We start from the raw sequence: 17,576 nt of genomic DNA on the forward strand, positions 1-17,576 counted from the left end.
TACTGAACATCACATTATTCAAAATAAGATGAGGAAGCCAAAATTATTTCAAGTGATGTCATTATTACCAAGGGCAGTTGGAGTGACAATCCAAGTGAAGGTTCTGCTCTCATCACCGCATAGACACACACTGTACTGGCAGCCGTCGCAGTTCCTGAAGTTATACATCTCAGACTGAGCGAGCATAACTTCCACCTGCAGACACACAGTATCTGTAAGCAAACAATTACAGTCGAATAAATAAATTCCTTCAGGAGGATCTGGTTGCGCCTTGCATGTGGGTGGAAAAAGCAAGTTATAATTCCAGTTATGTGGTGCCATAACATGCACACCACCAGAAAAACAGCATAAAATGTGGAAGAAGTTTTTAGATTAGTGTCAAGTTTAATGTGTGTTCATTTAAATAGCCGTTGTATTAGCCGCTATTTACGGAGGGTTTGTCCAGGCGGTGCACACAGCTTAACACAAGAGGTATTGCAGCGACTCTACCAATGCTATTATGTGCTTAAAAAGTAGGTGATCCAAGAAAGGGATGTTAGATTTCATAAAACAACCAAACTTCAATTATTTTGAATCCTATTCAAAACGTCCCAGCCAGGCGGTACATAGTATTGCTTTCATTCCATCTCTAACTAATTGTTTACCATGATGCATTTGGAGAGATAGTTGAAGACTGTGGCTTTTAGAGAAAACACTTCCCCACGGATGACAGAGTAGGGCAGCGTAAGACTGACGAAGAAGGGCTGGAAGACCGTCAGCGCAGTGGTGGGGGCCACACCGAAGCCCACAGAGGAGACACAGAAAGCTCCAGCAGCCCACTTGGTGATGGTGTCTGGGACCGTCTTCTCCACATTCACTAAACCATTGCCTCTATTCACGCGCACACAAAAGAGACAAATAAACAGAAAGCTTTGACCTCGAACAATATGGCAAGAAAAGTCAAGAAATTATGCGGTGACACAGAGAAACTTGATAAAATGAAATCAAGTTTTTGTGTTTACCCAACAGAAACTAGGTCCCAGATCCACGTCTCCGGGAAGGATGTTCTAATGGTCTCCTTCTTCTCCTCCATATTTTTCTCACCGCTACCAGAGCCTCGCATCACATTGAAAGCCATGGAAACCGGAAAATCTGCAACATCTGCCAAGAGAGAAACATTCACCTTTAATAGGAATCCACACAGATCAGCTGTCAGATCACAGTCATTGTCACTACATTTGAATAAATAGGGGACAGTCGTAAATTCATCCATCCATCCATTTTCAACACTGGAGCCTATCCTAGCTGACTTCGGGCAAAAGGCGGACTATACCCCGAGCTGGTCAACAGTCAATCGCAGGGCACATATAGACACGGACAACCATTCGCACTCACATTCACACCGTCACTGAGTGGGAACTGAACCCACGCTGCCCGCACCAAAGTCAGGCGACTGTACCACTACACCATCAGTGACCCAGTAGTAAATTCAAATACAGCAATTCCCCATTTTCTGCAGGGGGTACTATGCACTTTGGCGTACTGAGGTGCTATGTTACATGCACCGGCAGTGACTCTTCGGTGTGCTGTATTTCCACAGTGGAAGGAATGAAACTCTGTGCCCCTTTTCAGCTATTCAGAAGAATACAATTTTATGAAAACAATACATTGTCGGTTTCGGATGCCTTGCTATAAGCAGTGGAATCCGTGAACAAAGAAACGTGTTCCAGTGTGAAATCCGAGAGCAGCTAGTGCTGCAAAATCACAATATAGCTGGGGATTACTGTCTATAGCAAACATACCATCATAGTAATACTCAAATTTACGTCTTAGGCAGTCATAGGGTTTCTTCACATCAGAATTTGTCACTAGCTTGATTCCGATTTCCTGGAAAAGAGAAACATTTGTCAAGTCACAAAACATTCATCTCATCGAAGTATGCCTTGATGCAACTTATTTTGTGCCCTGGTGAACGGTCGCGTTGGAACACAAATGCACATTCTCCAAAGTTGAAAATGTTCATTTTTTCAAAACATCTTCGTTTAACAAACTTATTGATAAACTAATGAATCTGGTGCGTCACAGTTGGCAGTGTGGGCATTTCATATTCCCAGGGGGCCAAGGGAGAAACTGGATGTTGTAGAGGGTCACACCAATATGTCACATTAATTTCATATCTTAAAATGGCTCAGGTGGTGAAGTGGTCATCCCCAATCAAATTGTTGTGCCATAGCGTGTAAATGTGTGTTGGTATGACAATAAAATTTCTTGAATCTTTGAAAATATACTGTACATAGACCCCGCTTTGAGCAGCTGGCTCGTTGCGGGATGCGGAACCGCGTCGGCCGCGTTGATTGTGTTAGATCTGCCTGTAAACTAATGCATGTCAGTGGACTGGACAGAATGCGAGCAGGCCGCATGTGGCCCACGGGCCTTGTACTATACAGTAATTCCATGGAAAATAGGCACATGCCCTAACGTTAAAAGCAGGTCATGTCAGTACTTATTGTAGCCTACTTGATAGTCAAGTCTTACTTTAAAGACGCTGTAAACATCATTCTTATGATTGGTTGTCCCAAAGTAAAATGAGCGCTTGCTCCGCCGTTCTAGAGCCACCAACATCTCAGGTTGAGGCTCTGGGATTGTCTCAGGAAGGCAGGGATATGGCTCGTCGTCTTCAATCTCATATGAGTATCCTGTCACCTTCTGCAGAGGGAGCTGACTGTACACCTACATAGAGTTAAACACAATACTATTAATACTCTCACCAAAGTTTAAAAATTAAAGTTAGATTTGTATTTGTAGAATGGGATTTATGCCAAGGACATCTGGTTTTAAAGACTGATATCTAAATGCAAAATATCTGCATTCTTCACAAGATAACGCAAAACATGGTGAAATTTCACTCATGATTTTATTAAAGCAAATTTATCCATGTCAATACTTGAAGACTACACAAGCATTGACATTTTAAGCAAAGAAAACATTAGCAAAACATTGTCTTGTTTTTTCCCCCCTCTGTGGTAATTTCAAGTAGCCAGCTGTTTGTATTTGTAAGGGGTGGCCAGTTGGCCAACTGATTAGGGATAGTGAGCAGGACGACAACCTGGCAGGTCGTCGCCGTGGTTTTGCACACAAAACATCCTGACAGCTCGTATCCCATTTTTAAAAGAGAGCTTTGTGCTTTGTTAGTGAAAGGCAAACAAACATATTTCTGAAGATAAACTGAATACTTTGAAAATTTGGGGGAAGACAGCAACCGCATAAAGCAGAGAAATGCAAAGTTGTGTCATACGTGGCTTGAGTCCTTGTGACTGGCTGTATTATACTGTATGCAGTAAAATATAGCACTGTATTGCTGAATAGACAATGTATCAAAATATTTTTTGTTGGCATAATATTTACGAGTCTTTACACGATCAGGATTTTTGGGACCGATCACAGTTTAAAAAAACGATAACCGATCTGATCACAAGATTGAGCAATGCGTCTATGACTTGTTCATTTACTGTATGTGATTATGTACTGTATACTGAGCATCTTCAAAAATATTCTCTAGTCAGGTCATGTATTCTAATCAGTCAGGTCAAACCAACATTACAATGTGACAGAAAATGGTTGCTAACTTACTGTAATTAAATTACTTTATTGTAATTCAGTTACTTCACACACACCAAAACTTTAGAGCTTGAGTCGACAGAACAAAGGCATGTTTACGTACAACCGTGAGTGCTAGCACTAGCTTGCTAGTCTACAAAACGTTTTGTTGCCTGCTTGCGAGCCGTATCGTATTAAAAGTACGTGAACATACCTCAAGCAAGCCTTAAATGAACGTCCTCTCCCGAGCACCGGTGACCAACACGTTTTGTCCCATTTTGTTCTTATAATACACACGGCGCAATCCATTGTTGTTGTCGTTGCCATGGTAACATGTATCCTGTGATAAAGCCTAGTGATCGTAAAAGACGGGCTGTGGTGGTATCCGAATACAAGATTTTATTGCAGTAGTCTGACAGTGCAATCGTGAAAGACCAAATTTGTCTTTTAGTCTGATCCACGCATTACGTTTTGTCTGTCCCACACAACTGACTTTTTTTTTTTTTTTTTTAAAGAAAATTTAAAAAAAATTGGCGGTCATATTTACAGTACTACGTCAAAAGACACCCAACAAGGCTAGAAATAAACTAGCTCTTTGGATTCAAAAATAAAGTGTATACTTTACTGTGTATAAAAGACGAGAGAAAATGGTCTTGGAGATAATGAAAAATATTTTACATTTCATGATTACATGGCACGTTACACCATGTGTGAATGCTGTTTTGTCTGGAAAGATTTGTTTAATTTTTTTTTTATATCTGCCAAAGCTGAACTGCTGACAACTGGACTTGGTTGTAGAAGACATTTCATCTCTAATCCAAAAGGCTTCTACAGTCATGTGGCCAGTGATTTTTTTTCTTCTCTTAACCACAGTGAGGGGAAATTAGCCTTTCAAAAATTTGTCTTCTCGTCTTCAGTGAAAATAAGATACAGGGGGCGCCTTGGTTTACGACAGTTCCATTCTCACAATGTAGTCAGAATGTGCCCGAGTCTATCATCAACACAGTCGTTGTAAATGCAGTAATAATTCAGTAATTTGAATGAAAAAAACTTCTATATCATACTATAAATATAAGACAAGTAAATGAAAAACAGCAAGGACGACAGTAACTAAGCGTGCCTTCTAGTGCCAGTAATCTTACATCGCTGCGCATCGATACATAGTATGGGTGTACATGTTTTTGGATAGTGGGACCAAGCCGGCGTGCCGAACCAGAATCCGAACAGGCGGAGGGACGCGGGTAAATTCTATATAGAAAGGTCCAAGCCAACAGATTTGAGCCATGAACCTTCCTAATGTGAGGAGACTTGACTGCTGTGTCACCGTCAATACAGTCAGTGTTGTAGAAACGAATGTATATGGGGGTGAGACGTGTCTTGGTATGAAGTTGAAGGGATCTTACATAGCCAACAGTGAGTTCCTTCTCTGACTTCAGCAGTAGGATGCTTTGGTCAATGGCTCTCACAGAGCACAAAGAGCCTGGCTGAGCCTGAAGTTTCAATGTGGTCTTCTCTGATGGAAGCTCTTGGAGGGACGAGAACTTAAGAGAAACCTGTACAGAGGACAACAGTGGGTCAGTGGCGATAAATCCAGTTTTCAAAAGATCTTAATTCCATTCAAACTCAAGTATTTATCATTTGTTTGTGTATTTAAAAATAACACCAGGTACAACCTTGTTCTTGAGACAGAGCTGGATGGGGAAATCCTGACTGTCTGCCACAGCCTCGCCACCAGGCAACACAGTGTAAACTACAACCTGTGCAAACGGCGCCAGGTTGATCACTTCATGGAGGGATATGGACAACTCTCCTTTGTTCACTGACAGACGTAAGAACAAAATGGGAAATGTAGAATGAAACTAAAAATGTTTCAAGCAATAAAAAAGGGTTACTCTTAAAGGTTTTGAAATAATGGTCTTCATTTTCATAGTTTGCGCATCTGCGACGCAGCACAAAAACTGGCGTAGCTTTATTTTGTGCAAGACTCTAGGATATAAAAACTTAATTATAATGTATATAAAAACAATACATAATTGCTTGGATTGCTTTTGGAAGTCAAATAGTTTCCAGGTGGCCATTTCCTGTATGTGGCCCTGGGTGAAAAAAATGTTTGGCCACCCCGGATTGAGAGTCATTGATTAAACTAAAACGTCTTTAGAATGTGCGAAGAATCCAGCATACCCAGTTACAATCCACGCAGGTAGGAAAAAGAAAAAAAAGTGATTGTACCTGTACCCACGCTAACAGCCACTTGGAGATGACCGTGCTGCATGATTGCACCTTTGGACATCACCTTAGACGTACACACACAATAAGAAATGAGTTTTCCCACACAGACATTTGGAACTTGTATATTCAGTGTACACATTTCGACAAAATTTCGAGTTAGAGTGACTTTGCCAATACTGACAGTAACTGGACTCACCAAATAGAAAAAGTCAAGGGTCTCCTGTCCCTTCTTGAGCTCCTCTCCCTGGATGATGTACTTTGCTCTTACTGCGGCATCTTTGTCACAGGAGATCATCCCGCTGACCTGCATGAGCTTCAAAAAGCTACTACTCTTGGAGTAGAAGGGAGAAACATTGTGGAAAGCTGTCCTGTACTCTGGTTTCCGCATATCTGGAACATATGGCTCATCATCTTCAACCAGTTTGGACTTGGCCTGTTAACACCAAAACAAAACAGAGAAATTCATGAGGAAGCGTTAACGCAATAATAAACCGGGAGTGACTTTGAATTTAGGTTCGGCCAAGTTGACAGATACTTCTGATATACTTCTCTCTTTCAAATATATTTTATTTTTAACATAGCAGTGATTCATACGTCATCATCTCATATTCCTCATGTTGTTCTTTGAGTAATTTCCTGAGTTTGTTTGTCTGACTTCCTGTTCCTGCCTCTTTTCCTGTTGGGCTTTGTGGTAATATGATTGTGTTCCACAAATTCTGCCTAACAAGTGGCCAGGAGACCATGCGACAAGACCAGGAAAAGGAATCAGGGCAATTGCTGCGTCTGCTGTATAGTTATAAAATGTATTTCAATTGCAAAGTTTTCTGAATGAATCAAGATGTTATCTGTTATTTATAGCTGCATTTAAAAAAAAAAATAAAAATAAAAAAATAAAAAAAAAAGGTGTCACATCAAAGAGTAGAGTCTTACTGTTATTTCCATGGTACCCATTTGGTGCTTCAACTGTTTTTCTATAAAAACACTGATAAGTAGTAATTTCACCTTAAAATAATAGCTGCGAAAGCATTTTAATGAATGAGGAGCCTTGCATTATCATACCAACCAGAGCTACATTGGTGGTGTCTGGACTAGCCTTTTGTGTTGTTAGCCGCTAACAGCTGCTAACATCACTAGCATCAGACAGAGTTTATGATGACATGTTTTGATACTGTTGTTGGCATATTTAGCCTGTGACTCTTGTCGGTTAAAAATTTTTTTTATTTCTTCAGTATGTACCACAGTTACCTAAAACAGAGGAGTCACAAACCTGAAGATTGACATAGTCCCCCCAGTTGCTGGTGTCCAGTGAAAACGAGGCCACGCCGTCTGTGTTTGTGGTGAGTGTTAAGGTAATTGAGTCTGGGGCGATTAAGTAGACAGGCTCATTGGCCACAGGTTTTCTGTCTGGACCAGTCATTTTGACCTGCAAACAAGATGAATGAGGACAAAATGTTTAGTTGGTCAACATTTTATGCGTTCTCCCAGTGGACAAACATTCGTGAAACTTAAAAAAGTCACATAAATACCCTACAAAATAAAATATGTCGACATCGTGCATGTCAGCAAGCTTATATTAGTGATGTGGTGAAGTATGGTTGGGCCTCGTTAATACTTTGGAGACTTGAGAGGCATCCTGGCTCCTGAACAGGAGGAGACCGTGATAAGTTACTCCAAAAAGCGACAACTAGCGCGCCACCATCTTGACCTCCTTTGCTTGATCTACGAGCTCCTCAAGAGACTCCCATCATTAATGTAAAATTAAAACAAGATGTTGCTCCGTCACCTCTATGTAAATACTGTATGTAAAACTAAAACAGCCAAGCATTTCAGTAGCACTATTTGATCACGATAATGGACCCAATCATCACGTAAAAATCACATAAATACACTACCACAATGGATTTTAAACAATTAAGATGTGATTGAAGTTTTGATTTTCACCTTTTAGAGATTTCTAAAAAAAAAAAAAAAAAATGGTATTTCTCATTTCGGAATTTCAGCAAGTACATCTATTTTCAGAGATGCAAAAGTATTTGGATGAATTTGTAAATATTTAAAACTTTAACCTAAAACAAAAAACTATCAATGTACGCAATCCAATGCAATTTATCCTTTTGATCATTGGATTGACATGGTTTTATACCGGCTTTCATAACTAAAAAAAAAAGTGACTACCTTTCCCTCAAATGGGATTCCACGCTTGTATGCTTGAGGTACATCTTCAAAAGTGACGGTTCTGATAAGGGCACTGAAGCTTGCCTGCGTTGTACCCTTCAGGATCACCCCTAAACGGGAAATATGATTATAGATTACGCCAAGGCATCGAGTCATAGAATGAACATTATGGAAAGTAAAACATTCCACTAGCTTACCTGTGCCATGCTCCTCCAATTCGGCATCCACCACAAAACTATCGTCATAGATGTTCTTGTTGAGGGCGAAGTCTGCCATGCTTACCATTTGTGTAGCACAACCGCTGCGATCGGTCTAGAAGAGTGTCACTTTTAGACTCAAAACGTTCATGGATTTACATGAAGCAACAGTATTATGTCAACTACTCACTGTCAGTTTATATGTCTTGCAGAGGCTGTTTTCTAATGTGGCACGCCAGTAAAAGCGAAAAGCATTCCTACAAAACACCGCCTTGACTGAGCCAACAACTGGTTTTCCATAAGTGTATCTGCAGGGAGAAGCACAAGTCAATTTCATAGACATTTTTATCTTTATTATTATAACTAACATCAATGATGATTGCTGTCTGCTGACAATTCCACCAAAAACAGGTGATAAAGCAAGCAAAACATGAACTATGAGACTGACTACAACAAAATGCGTGCACTACATTGCTTATACACATATTATAAGACGTATCACTGATGAATCTGAAGAGTATGGCATTACATTAAATTCTTATTCCGTTAACATGATTTTCAGACCAAAATGTTTTCACAACCTAAAAGTTCCAATATCTCCCTGTAGCTTTCCTGCCTGACAGAAAGCGACGACGAAGAGGCAAAGTCACACTAAAACACTCACTTTCCACAAATCTTCAGCGTGACCTGCTGGTCCAGGATTGTAATCACACTCGGGAGGTGGACAGTTACCTCAAATTTGGGCAAAACTAAAAGAAAAATCAAAATAAAGAAACATTTACAAAAAAGGAACCTTAAATTAATACAGTCGAGCACAACAATTACATAGCAACTATAGCAGACCATATTCCTTGATGTCAAAGCTGTGGGAGATTTTCTCTCCTTTGTCTGTGGTGGCAGTGATTACATAGGTTCCTTGTGCTGCCTCTGGAATCATGGGATGGGAAAGATCAAGGATTCCAGCGGCAACAAATCTATCCAACCACTGAGCAATTCGATTGGAATTGGGATCCTACATGAAAACAGAAGACAGAAGTGTGCTTATTGGCCCTGTAGTGGTCTCGTTTGGGGTAGAATCGTCACAATCACCGAACAACCTGAAGAGGGATAATGTTATAGTTTACGATTGGTGACAATGTCCAGCTTTGTCTCATCGCTGATTGAATAAAAAACAGTTTCCACCTTATGCTGTGTTAAATCGCTAATTGTGTGAGTGAGTCGAGAACATTAGAACAAACGCAAGATTCTCCCGAGATTCATACACGTGATTCAGTGAAATCCCCCTTGAGGAAACACACCCATTATATCAGGTTTCAAACGCAACAAAATCCCCCTTTCGCTGTGGCTCTCAATAACCACTCAAGCGAACAGAATGTGTCGGTGTGGCTCAAAATGTGCTTCTTACCTGAAGCTCCACCACTGTGTACTGAAAAAGAACAAAAACAAAAGTCAAACTCATTAGTTGCTGGTGAAATATGTCACGACACTTTCAGACATTACTGTAAATTCAACAGTTATTTACCACATACAGTAAAATACTTCAAAGTGATTTTACAGTAATGAACTATTTTCCATAGCATCAATGGATTTTTGGTTGACGTCACACAGAGGTACTATATTTAGCATGCAACAGAATTGTGGAGTCGTGTGCTTCCAGCATGCATTACGCCATAAAATGTTGAACTGTTGTCATAAAGATGTTCATCCGTAATATTTAAACGGTAAGGATTAACTGCAACATTGATCATTCGTGTTTATGTGTTTATTGATAATTCGTGTTTATGTTACCCAGAGTTCATTTAACTCTCGCGTTACATGTTTGTTGTGCTTTTCTTCATGAAACCCTGGCTGTGGGTTGTGTGCAACAGAGTGACATCCCGGTCAGCTTTGCTGGATGTTAAGTGATTTTAAAATAAGCATTACCTGGCCTACTTTTTCTGCAATCCAAAAGAGCTCCTGTTTACCTCATCTAACTCATTAGCACCACGATGACGCAAAACATTAACTTAACACTGTTGTCACTAAGGAGTGTAATCAGGTATATAGTAACTTACTGGCAACAGCGTTGTAAATTACTATTAGCACACCTGGTGAGGATAAGCAGTTACGAGAATGGATGGACCTGGATGGTGCAATCCATTAGTTTGTTTGTGATTTTGTTTGACATTTTCAACAGGGTACTTGTAATTGTAACTAACTACATTTCCAAAGTAATCTTTCCACCCTGCGGCTACAATTAGCCAGTACATGCTTGCAGCTTAAGCTGTTTTATTTTACTTCGCCAGCAGGCATGAACATTCCAAATTCTCGAGACTAGATTAACATGTCACTCTGGCAGAAAATACCATACGTACACTATAACTAGCCAGTTAGTGCAGTCGCTACCTACAGTAGTTTAAGCACCAGCAACATTGTTGTGTGTTGGTGGTGAAAACACTGGACCAAAAAAAATCACTTTAGGGCCTACTGTTAAATTTGTGTGTGATTCAGCAACCAAACAGGCTTGTCCATATTAAGTTCTGTTCGGCCAATGCATTGGGAAAGGAAAGCAGCTGCTCAAAAAACATTGATGAGCAGCAAACTGGTATTTGAAGCTGCTGGTGGCTCTGGACTTATTATTGCAGTGTATCAGAGCATTGTTAAGGTGATCTTAAAGAAGGGCTCCTTTGTAAATAATTTGATTGGCAAGGATGTTTTTGGCTGAAATAGCTTTATTTTTTTCATCTTAATTGATGAATGTCATGGCTGAGAAAAGTTCCAGTGCATACTGTTCTGCACGTTTTGTTCTCAGATTGTTTTTTTTGGGGGGGTTTTAATTTAATGAGCAATGGTGCAGAGAATTTTTTTTATTTATCCATCCATCCATCCATTTTCTGAGCCGCTTCTCCTCCCTAGGCTCGGGGGCGTGCAGGAGCCTATATCCCAGCTTATCATCGGAGAGGAGTTCAGGGTTGGCTGACAACCCTGAACTGGTTGCCAGCCAATCGCAGGGCACATACAAACAAACAACCACTCACACCTACGGGCAATTTCGAGTTGTCAATTAACCTGCCATGCATGTTTTTGGGGTGTGGGAGGAAACCGGAGTGCCCGGAGAAAACCTACGCAGGTACGGGAAGAACATGCAAACTCCACAGGCGGGGCTGGGGGTTGAAACCCGGTCCTCAGAACTGTGAGGCACATGCTCTTACAAGTCCTCACCGTGCCACCTGTATTATTTATTTATTTTTATTTTTTTTTTTATTTTAAGAAACAGCAGAATTAGAGCTTCACATTTTTTCCATCAAATATGTCAGAGTTTTACATTTGGCCTTGGAGGAGTAAATAAGGGATTAATATAAAAAAAAAACCTTGTAGGTAAACCGCTATACACCATGGGGCAAAAGGTAAAGAGAAAAACCCAAACTTGGTGCAGTACTCTTAATTCCTTTTGTCAGATGTTCATCATGCACGGCAGATTGTCTCCTCACTAATGGAAAAGGCCTTGAGCCTGTATTGATTCAGATGTTTGGGTCAGATGCAATGTGAGGCAAATGAACTAACAGCATGTTTATCACACTACTCCACACAGCGCATCACACCCACGCTGGCTTCAAAAACCAACAAAGAGCCCTCCTTTCACATCCCACTGTCCAAAGCAAAAACAGAGGTTTGTACTTCACATTTACCAGAAATCACCACAGACAAAGTTCACCTTTGCATTCAGTTTAACAACCCCTTGAAAGACAAAAACTAGTTGAAAACTTACCATCCGGTCCACAGGGATGAAACCGGAATCCATGGAAACGATTCGGAATTGCACTGTACAGGAATGTAGGAAATTAATAAGAAAGTCTTCAAGCATTGCTTTAAATACATGACAAAGGTAAAATCGATTAAAGCAAAAAGGAAAGGACATTTTTCTCCATGTTATGCCTCAAAACATGGTTCTCAAAGAGAAAATTACCGTGCAAAATACATTTGTCTTACAAAGAGCAGAATAGAGGATGAGAGTAAAAAGGAGCCAAAGGAACTATTATTCTGTCTTCTGCCTTGTGAAAAGACATACTGTACAGCTATGGGCCCCAACCTTTCTTTCACCACAGACTAGTCACAATAATTACATGGACCAGTGTATTACACAACACATTTCACAATGTATTTATCATGAGAATGTAATAAATACACATACAGTAGACTGTAGTTTATATTATTGCATTCAAATTATTCAGCGCTATCTGAAGAAAATCCCATGCATTTCATGATTCTTAATCTGTAACAGAATTATGTTGGCTGTTCTCCATTATACACTAAGTAGCAAAAATACAAATTGAAACAAGCTGAGTAACAAAAGTGACAAATAGTTTGTCGTAGAGAGCCATTATGCTGTTCTAAATAAGTATATATTTCATATGAAAACTTATCCATACAGTAGTTGCTACAAAAAGAGATCTACGTATCTGATGCTAAATATATCTTGGTGGTTTATGGTGTTTGTCTTAAATACTGCACATCGCTGTAAATTTGACAGTCCTGGAATAAAAAGGAATAATATGTTTAATATCTTACACCTTCCTCCAAGCCTCATCAAAGTTAATGCCGGTCACATCATTTGTTGTGTTTCACTGTACAGTGATTCACTTAGTTTTACAAACTGCGAGAGATAAGGATGTTAAGCACGATTCGTTAAGTTGACTCACCTCTACTCACCTATTTGTTTGCTTTGCATGTCACATGTCAAGGCTGAGTTATTAAATTTTGTTTTTCAGTCTTAGTCGGAAGGGGATTTTCATAATTTTCCCCAAAAATATTTTTGGTCATATTTTATCCACCGCGTCTGAGGAATAACAACCAATCAGAGAGTGAAGGCGTCACTGACTCGATTATTTGTCGTGCACTCACGAGCATACTAATAGTTTCCCCCCAAAAATTGTCAAAAGTCAATAGTGCGCATTATACATCGGTATAGGGGAAAATGAAAAAGCTTTCACATTTTATAAATGTATGCTGCCATCTAGAGGTTATGAAAAATCTGTACACTTTCATTCCAATGTCGCCGCCACCTTGAGGTTATGAAAAAGGTGTGGCCTACACTTTCATTCCAATATGGCAGGGGTACGAATGACTGCCTATACTGTATGTACAGTTGTGCTCATAAATTTACATACCCTGGCAGAATTTGTGAAATATTGTTTTGTTTTTTGTTTTTTAAATATGAGTGAACAACAACCATCATTCATTTCTTTTTGGTTCTGTTTCGTTTAATGATAATGCTTTTCTGAAATGCTTGACAGCTTAATTTGAATTCCATTAAAATTAAGTTTCGCCTAGCCCTTCATGTTTTCTTTAAAGAATTCTACCCATCTCATTTACTAAAAAAAGTAAGGCTGTGAATTTCAAAATAAGTAAATAAAGTATTATATATATATATATATATATATATAGTCAAAAAAAGTGCTTAACTTCAGAATAATTCCTTGAAAAAAATACTTTGTTTTTATCATATGGGTAGAAGCAAAATCATGCATTGTAAAAATGCATTATAGATGGGTAGAAGGGTTTTCCAGAATTTTGGTCAATTTTGGAGGTGCGCATTATACACGAGAAATTACGGTAATCGGGTAATCATGACAACAGGTGCCAAACTCGACACACTGCGCAACAGTTCAGTAGGGTTTGGCTATATTGGTCGCTTTGGGTCAGCCTGAGGAGGATTCAGAAGTGATGCAGGATTAGTTTAGCAACTTTTTCATTTCTGTTCAACAGGTAAGTTTATCACCTATTTTTGATTTGTACATTCCAAAAGTAAAACTTCAAATCAATACTCCATTATGAATCAGTCAAGTCATCATCCAACGTAGCAGCCGTGGCTAATGTCACCTTGTTTACAGTGCTAATGCTAGCTTAATATTGCTAGCGCTGCTGTTTTGTTGAAGCTAAACAGCGTTCGTGACCATTTACCACCACTAAGGAATTCATTATCGCATACCATTAACAAAAGCCATGCTTGAGAATCGCGGTAGTGACTCAAGGAGAGGGTTAATTATTATATTAATTTTATTGTTTTATTAATAATTTAATTATAAATTTTTATTTTAACTCGTTAATTATATAGTAATTAATAAATTGAGGCTACAATCGGCTCTTCTGGCTCAATTATTACAGAATTACTACTATTGTAAATGTATTGTTATACAGTGTAGAGATAGGCTGGTTATACAGCAACAAGCTATTCTACCTCAAAAGAGTTCTCAACTCTGAATATTTTGATTGTGGTGATACTTACCGGTCTGTCCAGGTTTGTAGACAGTTTTATCAGTCTGGATAATGTGGATAAACGCGGCGGGAACAATGAGGATTTTGGTCTTCTTGTTCATGGAGGCACTCTCCCCTTTAACAGTGACATTTATGGTTGCCACAGTATTAGTGCGCACTGCTGGGACCTACGGCGCCAAGAATCACACACGTCAGACAGAAGACAACAGAGAGATTGTAAATTGAGGAAGGGGAGGAGTGACAAACAGATATAAGGGCTCTTTGTACAAATATGATTAATGCCATTTTAATTGCAAAAGGCCCTGTGTTGTAACAGTAAACCACTTTGCGGGGTCAACTATGAAATCACTATACTCGCAAGCATATGTTTTCACTTGTTTTCACAATGCAAATGGGGCCATTATTACATAACAAGGGATAGCTTCCAAAATATGTGAGGGCCGTTTTTTGGTCCACATGCATGCGTGTGTTGAAGGACTAAGGGTCGGTCGGGGGTGGGGAATGTTTTCCAGAGGAATGCAGGTACATTGCTGGCCTCCAGCAGAAAGCGGCCTTTGTTGAGCTCCAGTTCGAGAAATGCCAGACCAGGTCTGACACAGCTCGGGTTAAACTCTGGGGAACTGAGTGAAATCACAAGTTATCAGATTATTATCAGAGACTGATTGGGGTCACTCGGACGGTCATTTCACATAAAAAAAAAAACGAACAAGGCCTGTTTGGTTTCAAAACAACTTGCTGTGGTGGGACACAGTCCAGAGCAGTTATTTACCAAAGAGCTGTACTGATATCTTTTCATTCATGGTGCCAGATACATAATTTGGTACATAATGATGGATAGCTGTATAGATAAATATATTTTGGTTGATGACAGACCTGAAAGTTCGTGCACTGGTAGAAGTCCTGCTTGACCTCCTTCTCCAGGATGACAGTGCTGCCAGAGTCCATGTCCAGGGTGACAGTCAACGTGACGAGCTCCGTGGGGCCCTGGATGATGGCGCACAAGGTTTCCTGCGCACCTCCGCTCACCTGGGAGCTCACAGTCACCGCAAAGATGCTGCACGGATGGAGAGAAGACAAAAATTGCGCTGGGAAAATACTTCGGTGTCACATAACCTGAATATTTTGGAGAGCAAATTTAGCAAAATATTAAAGACTGAAATGTCAGACATCTGTTTATCGTGTACAATTGAAACAAACCGTGGGTTTTAAGTGAACATTCATGATCTGAATTCCTCTCTAAGAACAACTATCAAGTTTTGTGGCCAGAGCTTAACAAATAAACAAAGAGCAAACTTCACAGCAGACATTTGGTCATGTTTACAGCTTCAGCCGAGTCATGTTCATTGTACCAACAAGTTAAGTCAGCCCTGCTCCTTGCTTCCTTAAATCCAATCCAGAGAACCAATAGCGGAGTGATTCCCAACAAAGATTATTACCAGAACATGCAAACTCTACATAGGCCAGGCCAGGATTTGAACCCCAGTCCTCAGAACTGTGAGGCAGATGCGCTAACTGGTCGTGCCACTTGTCACCTTCACTTATTTTGTCTGAATAATCTGGTATCTATCTATGCCAATGATGTATAATGACACCCAAAGCAATTATATGATGTTCCGTTATTTGGCATAAGGTACAATAAACCTGTGCATTCACCTGTTGCCATTCATGCAACAGAATAAGTAATGGCTTCCTGCCAGTATATCAGCTTTCTATTACAAACTAAACCGACCCAGATTCCACACTAAGTCAATTAGAGAGTAAATTAAGAAAATATCCTCATTATTTCAATATTTATACTTTGTGTTTATCTGTATGTGCATGTGTAATGTGCAACGGATGAATACCGAGTCACCAAATAGCAATGACACGTGAACGTAGCACGATAGCCGAGTTATTTCTCATGTTTTCATTTCCCAATTGCAACCACAGCCTCCAATCGCTGGACTTACACGCTGCTGCCAATGAGAAATAAAGGACATAAGTTTGAATTCGTGGTACATTGAATACTGAGGCCCTTAACCAAGTATGTGACGAACTTGATTGGTCGGTACTACAATGTAAACTGTCGATACGAAAATGACATGTTAAAAAATAGAGGTCAATCAACTTTAAACGCACATGATTCCAAAACTAGGAATCCTAATATGCATACACACGTCGTGCGGACAACAAACTTCTGATGTTTCCACGGACCAGTCGCGACTACATTGGCTCTACTTACGTGTCATTGAGAGGAGCCGGTGACGCACTTTGCAGAAAGACAGATGCAAGCATGAGCGCCAGCATTTGGAGGACAGGTGCCATGTTTGTGTCGCACACACAGCGCCTTGTTCCGACGGGGCCGAGAAACTTCTGCACCGGAGGACTTGGACACTGGTGAACTGAGTGCAAACCTTTTGGACTATGCTTTTTTTTTTTTTTTTTTTTTTTTTTTTTTTTTTTTTTTTATATAGAGTCCAGCGAGCCACCGCCCCCCACCCATCCGCCTTCACGAACACTCCCCCGCGTTCTCTGCTTTTTTTTTGCACTCTCCACCCTGCTGCCAAACGAGCTTCACTGCCCAAAAGTTCAAAACCGGACTGGCCTGCTGCCAGTTGTCCACTCCAACAATTCATGAAGAATTTGAGAGAGGTGGGTGGGGGAATCGCCAATGGCATCTTTTGTGTTGCTCCTGTCGCAATTTTCAAGCGTACAACATCACCTAAGAATACTTCAAAATGATTGATCACATACGTTATTGTAATTCCTGAGGCTGTCAATGTTACAAATTCACTCTCGACTCTGCTCACAATGTTAGTGCCAATAAATCGAAAGGAATGCTGACCAACTCATTCATCTTCCTGTTAAAGCAGTGCCGGTTCTTGAGGGGGCAACAATGCTGTGGCCCACCCCCCTCCCCCAACGAAGAGGATAACCAAAACAAAGATTATAAAATCAATCAATACAGTTATACTTTAAAATTCACTTTTAAATTGTTATCCCCCCTCCTTGAGCCGTCACCTTGTCGTGGTGGAGGGGTTTGTGCGTCCCAGTGATCCTAGGAGCTAAGTTGTCTGGGAGGGTCACCCATGACAAACAGGTCCTAGGTGAGGGACCAGACAAAGCACGGCTTAAAGACCCCTAATGATGACGACAAACAATGGA

The 17,576-nt window shown here is 40.2% G+C and overlaps 1 protein-coding gene across 1 annotated transcript in view; it reads right to left on the reverse strand.

The window, feature by feature from the left end:
* The window catches only part of LOC133404779 (alpha-2-macroglobulin-like protein 1), a 36,448-nt gene extending 19,614 nt beyond the window's left edge, over positions 1-16,834 (reverse strand). The window contains exons 1-20 of the mRNA XM_061681070.1: positions 16,654-16,834; positions 15,306-15,486; positions 14,443-14,599; positions 11,926-11,978; positions 9,583-9,603; positions 9,021-9,189; positions 8,842-8,926; positions 8,368-8,485; positions 8,178-8,292; positions 7,981-8,090; positions 7,073-7,228; positions 6,002-6,238; positions 5,806-5,869; positions 5,250-5,395; positions 4,980-5,129; positions 2,515-2,709; positions 1,782-1,866; positions 1,002-1,140; positions 645-870; positions 69-195 (exon numbers count right to left, since the gene is read on the reverse strand). Coding sequence (XP_061537054.1) covers positions 69-195; positions 645-870; positions 1,002-1,140; positions 1,782-1,866; positions 2,515-2,709; positions 4,980-5,129; positions 5,250-5,395; positions 5,806-5,869; positions 6,002-6,238; positions 7,073-7,228; positions 7,981-8,090; positions 8,178-8,292; positions 8,368-8,485; positions 8,842-8,926; positions 9,021-9,189; positions 9,583-9,603; positions 11,926-11,978; positions 14,443-14,599; positions 15,306-15,486; positions 16,654-16,736 — 2,617 coding nt within the window. The 5' untranslated portion in view covers positions 16,737-16,834. The remainder of the gene's footprint in view (positions 1-68; positions 196-644; positions 871-1,001; positions 1,141-1,781; positions 1,867-2,514; positions 2,710-4,979; positions 5,130-5,249; positions 5,396-5,805; positions 5,870-6,001; positions 6,239-7,072; positions 7,229-7,980; positions 8,091-8,177; positions 8,293-8,367; positions 8,486-8,841; positions 8,927-9,020; positions 9,190-9,582; positions 9,604-11,925; positions 11,979-14,442; positions 14,600-15,305; positions 15,487-16,653) is intronic.
* Between the last annotated feature and the right edge of the window lie 742 nt (positions 16,835-17,576).

Source organism: Phycodurus eques, chromosome 7 (assembly GCF_024500275.1).
Source record: "Phycodurus eques isolate BA_2022a chromosome 7, UOR_Pequ_1.1, whole genome shotgun sequence".
Lineage (NCBI taxonomy): Eukaryota > Metazoa > Chordata > Actinopteri > Syngnathiformes > Syngnathidae > Phycodurus > Phycodurus eques.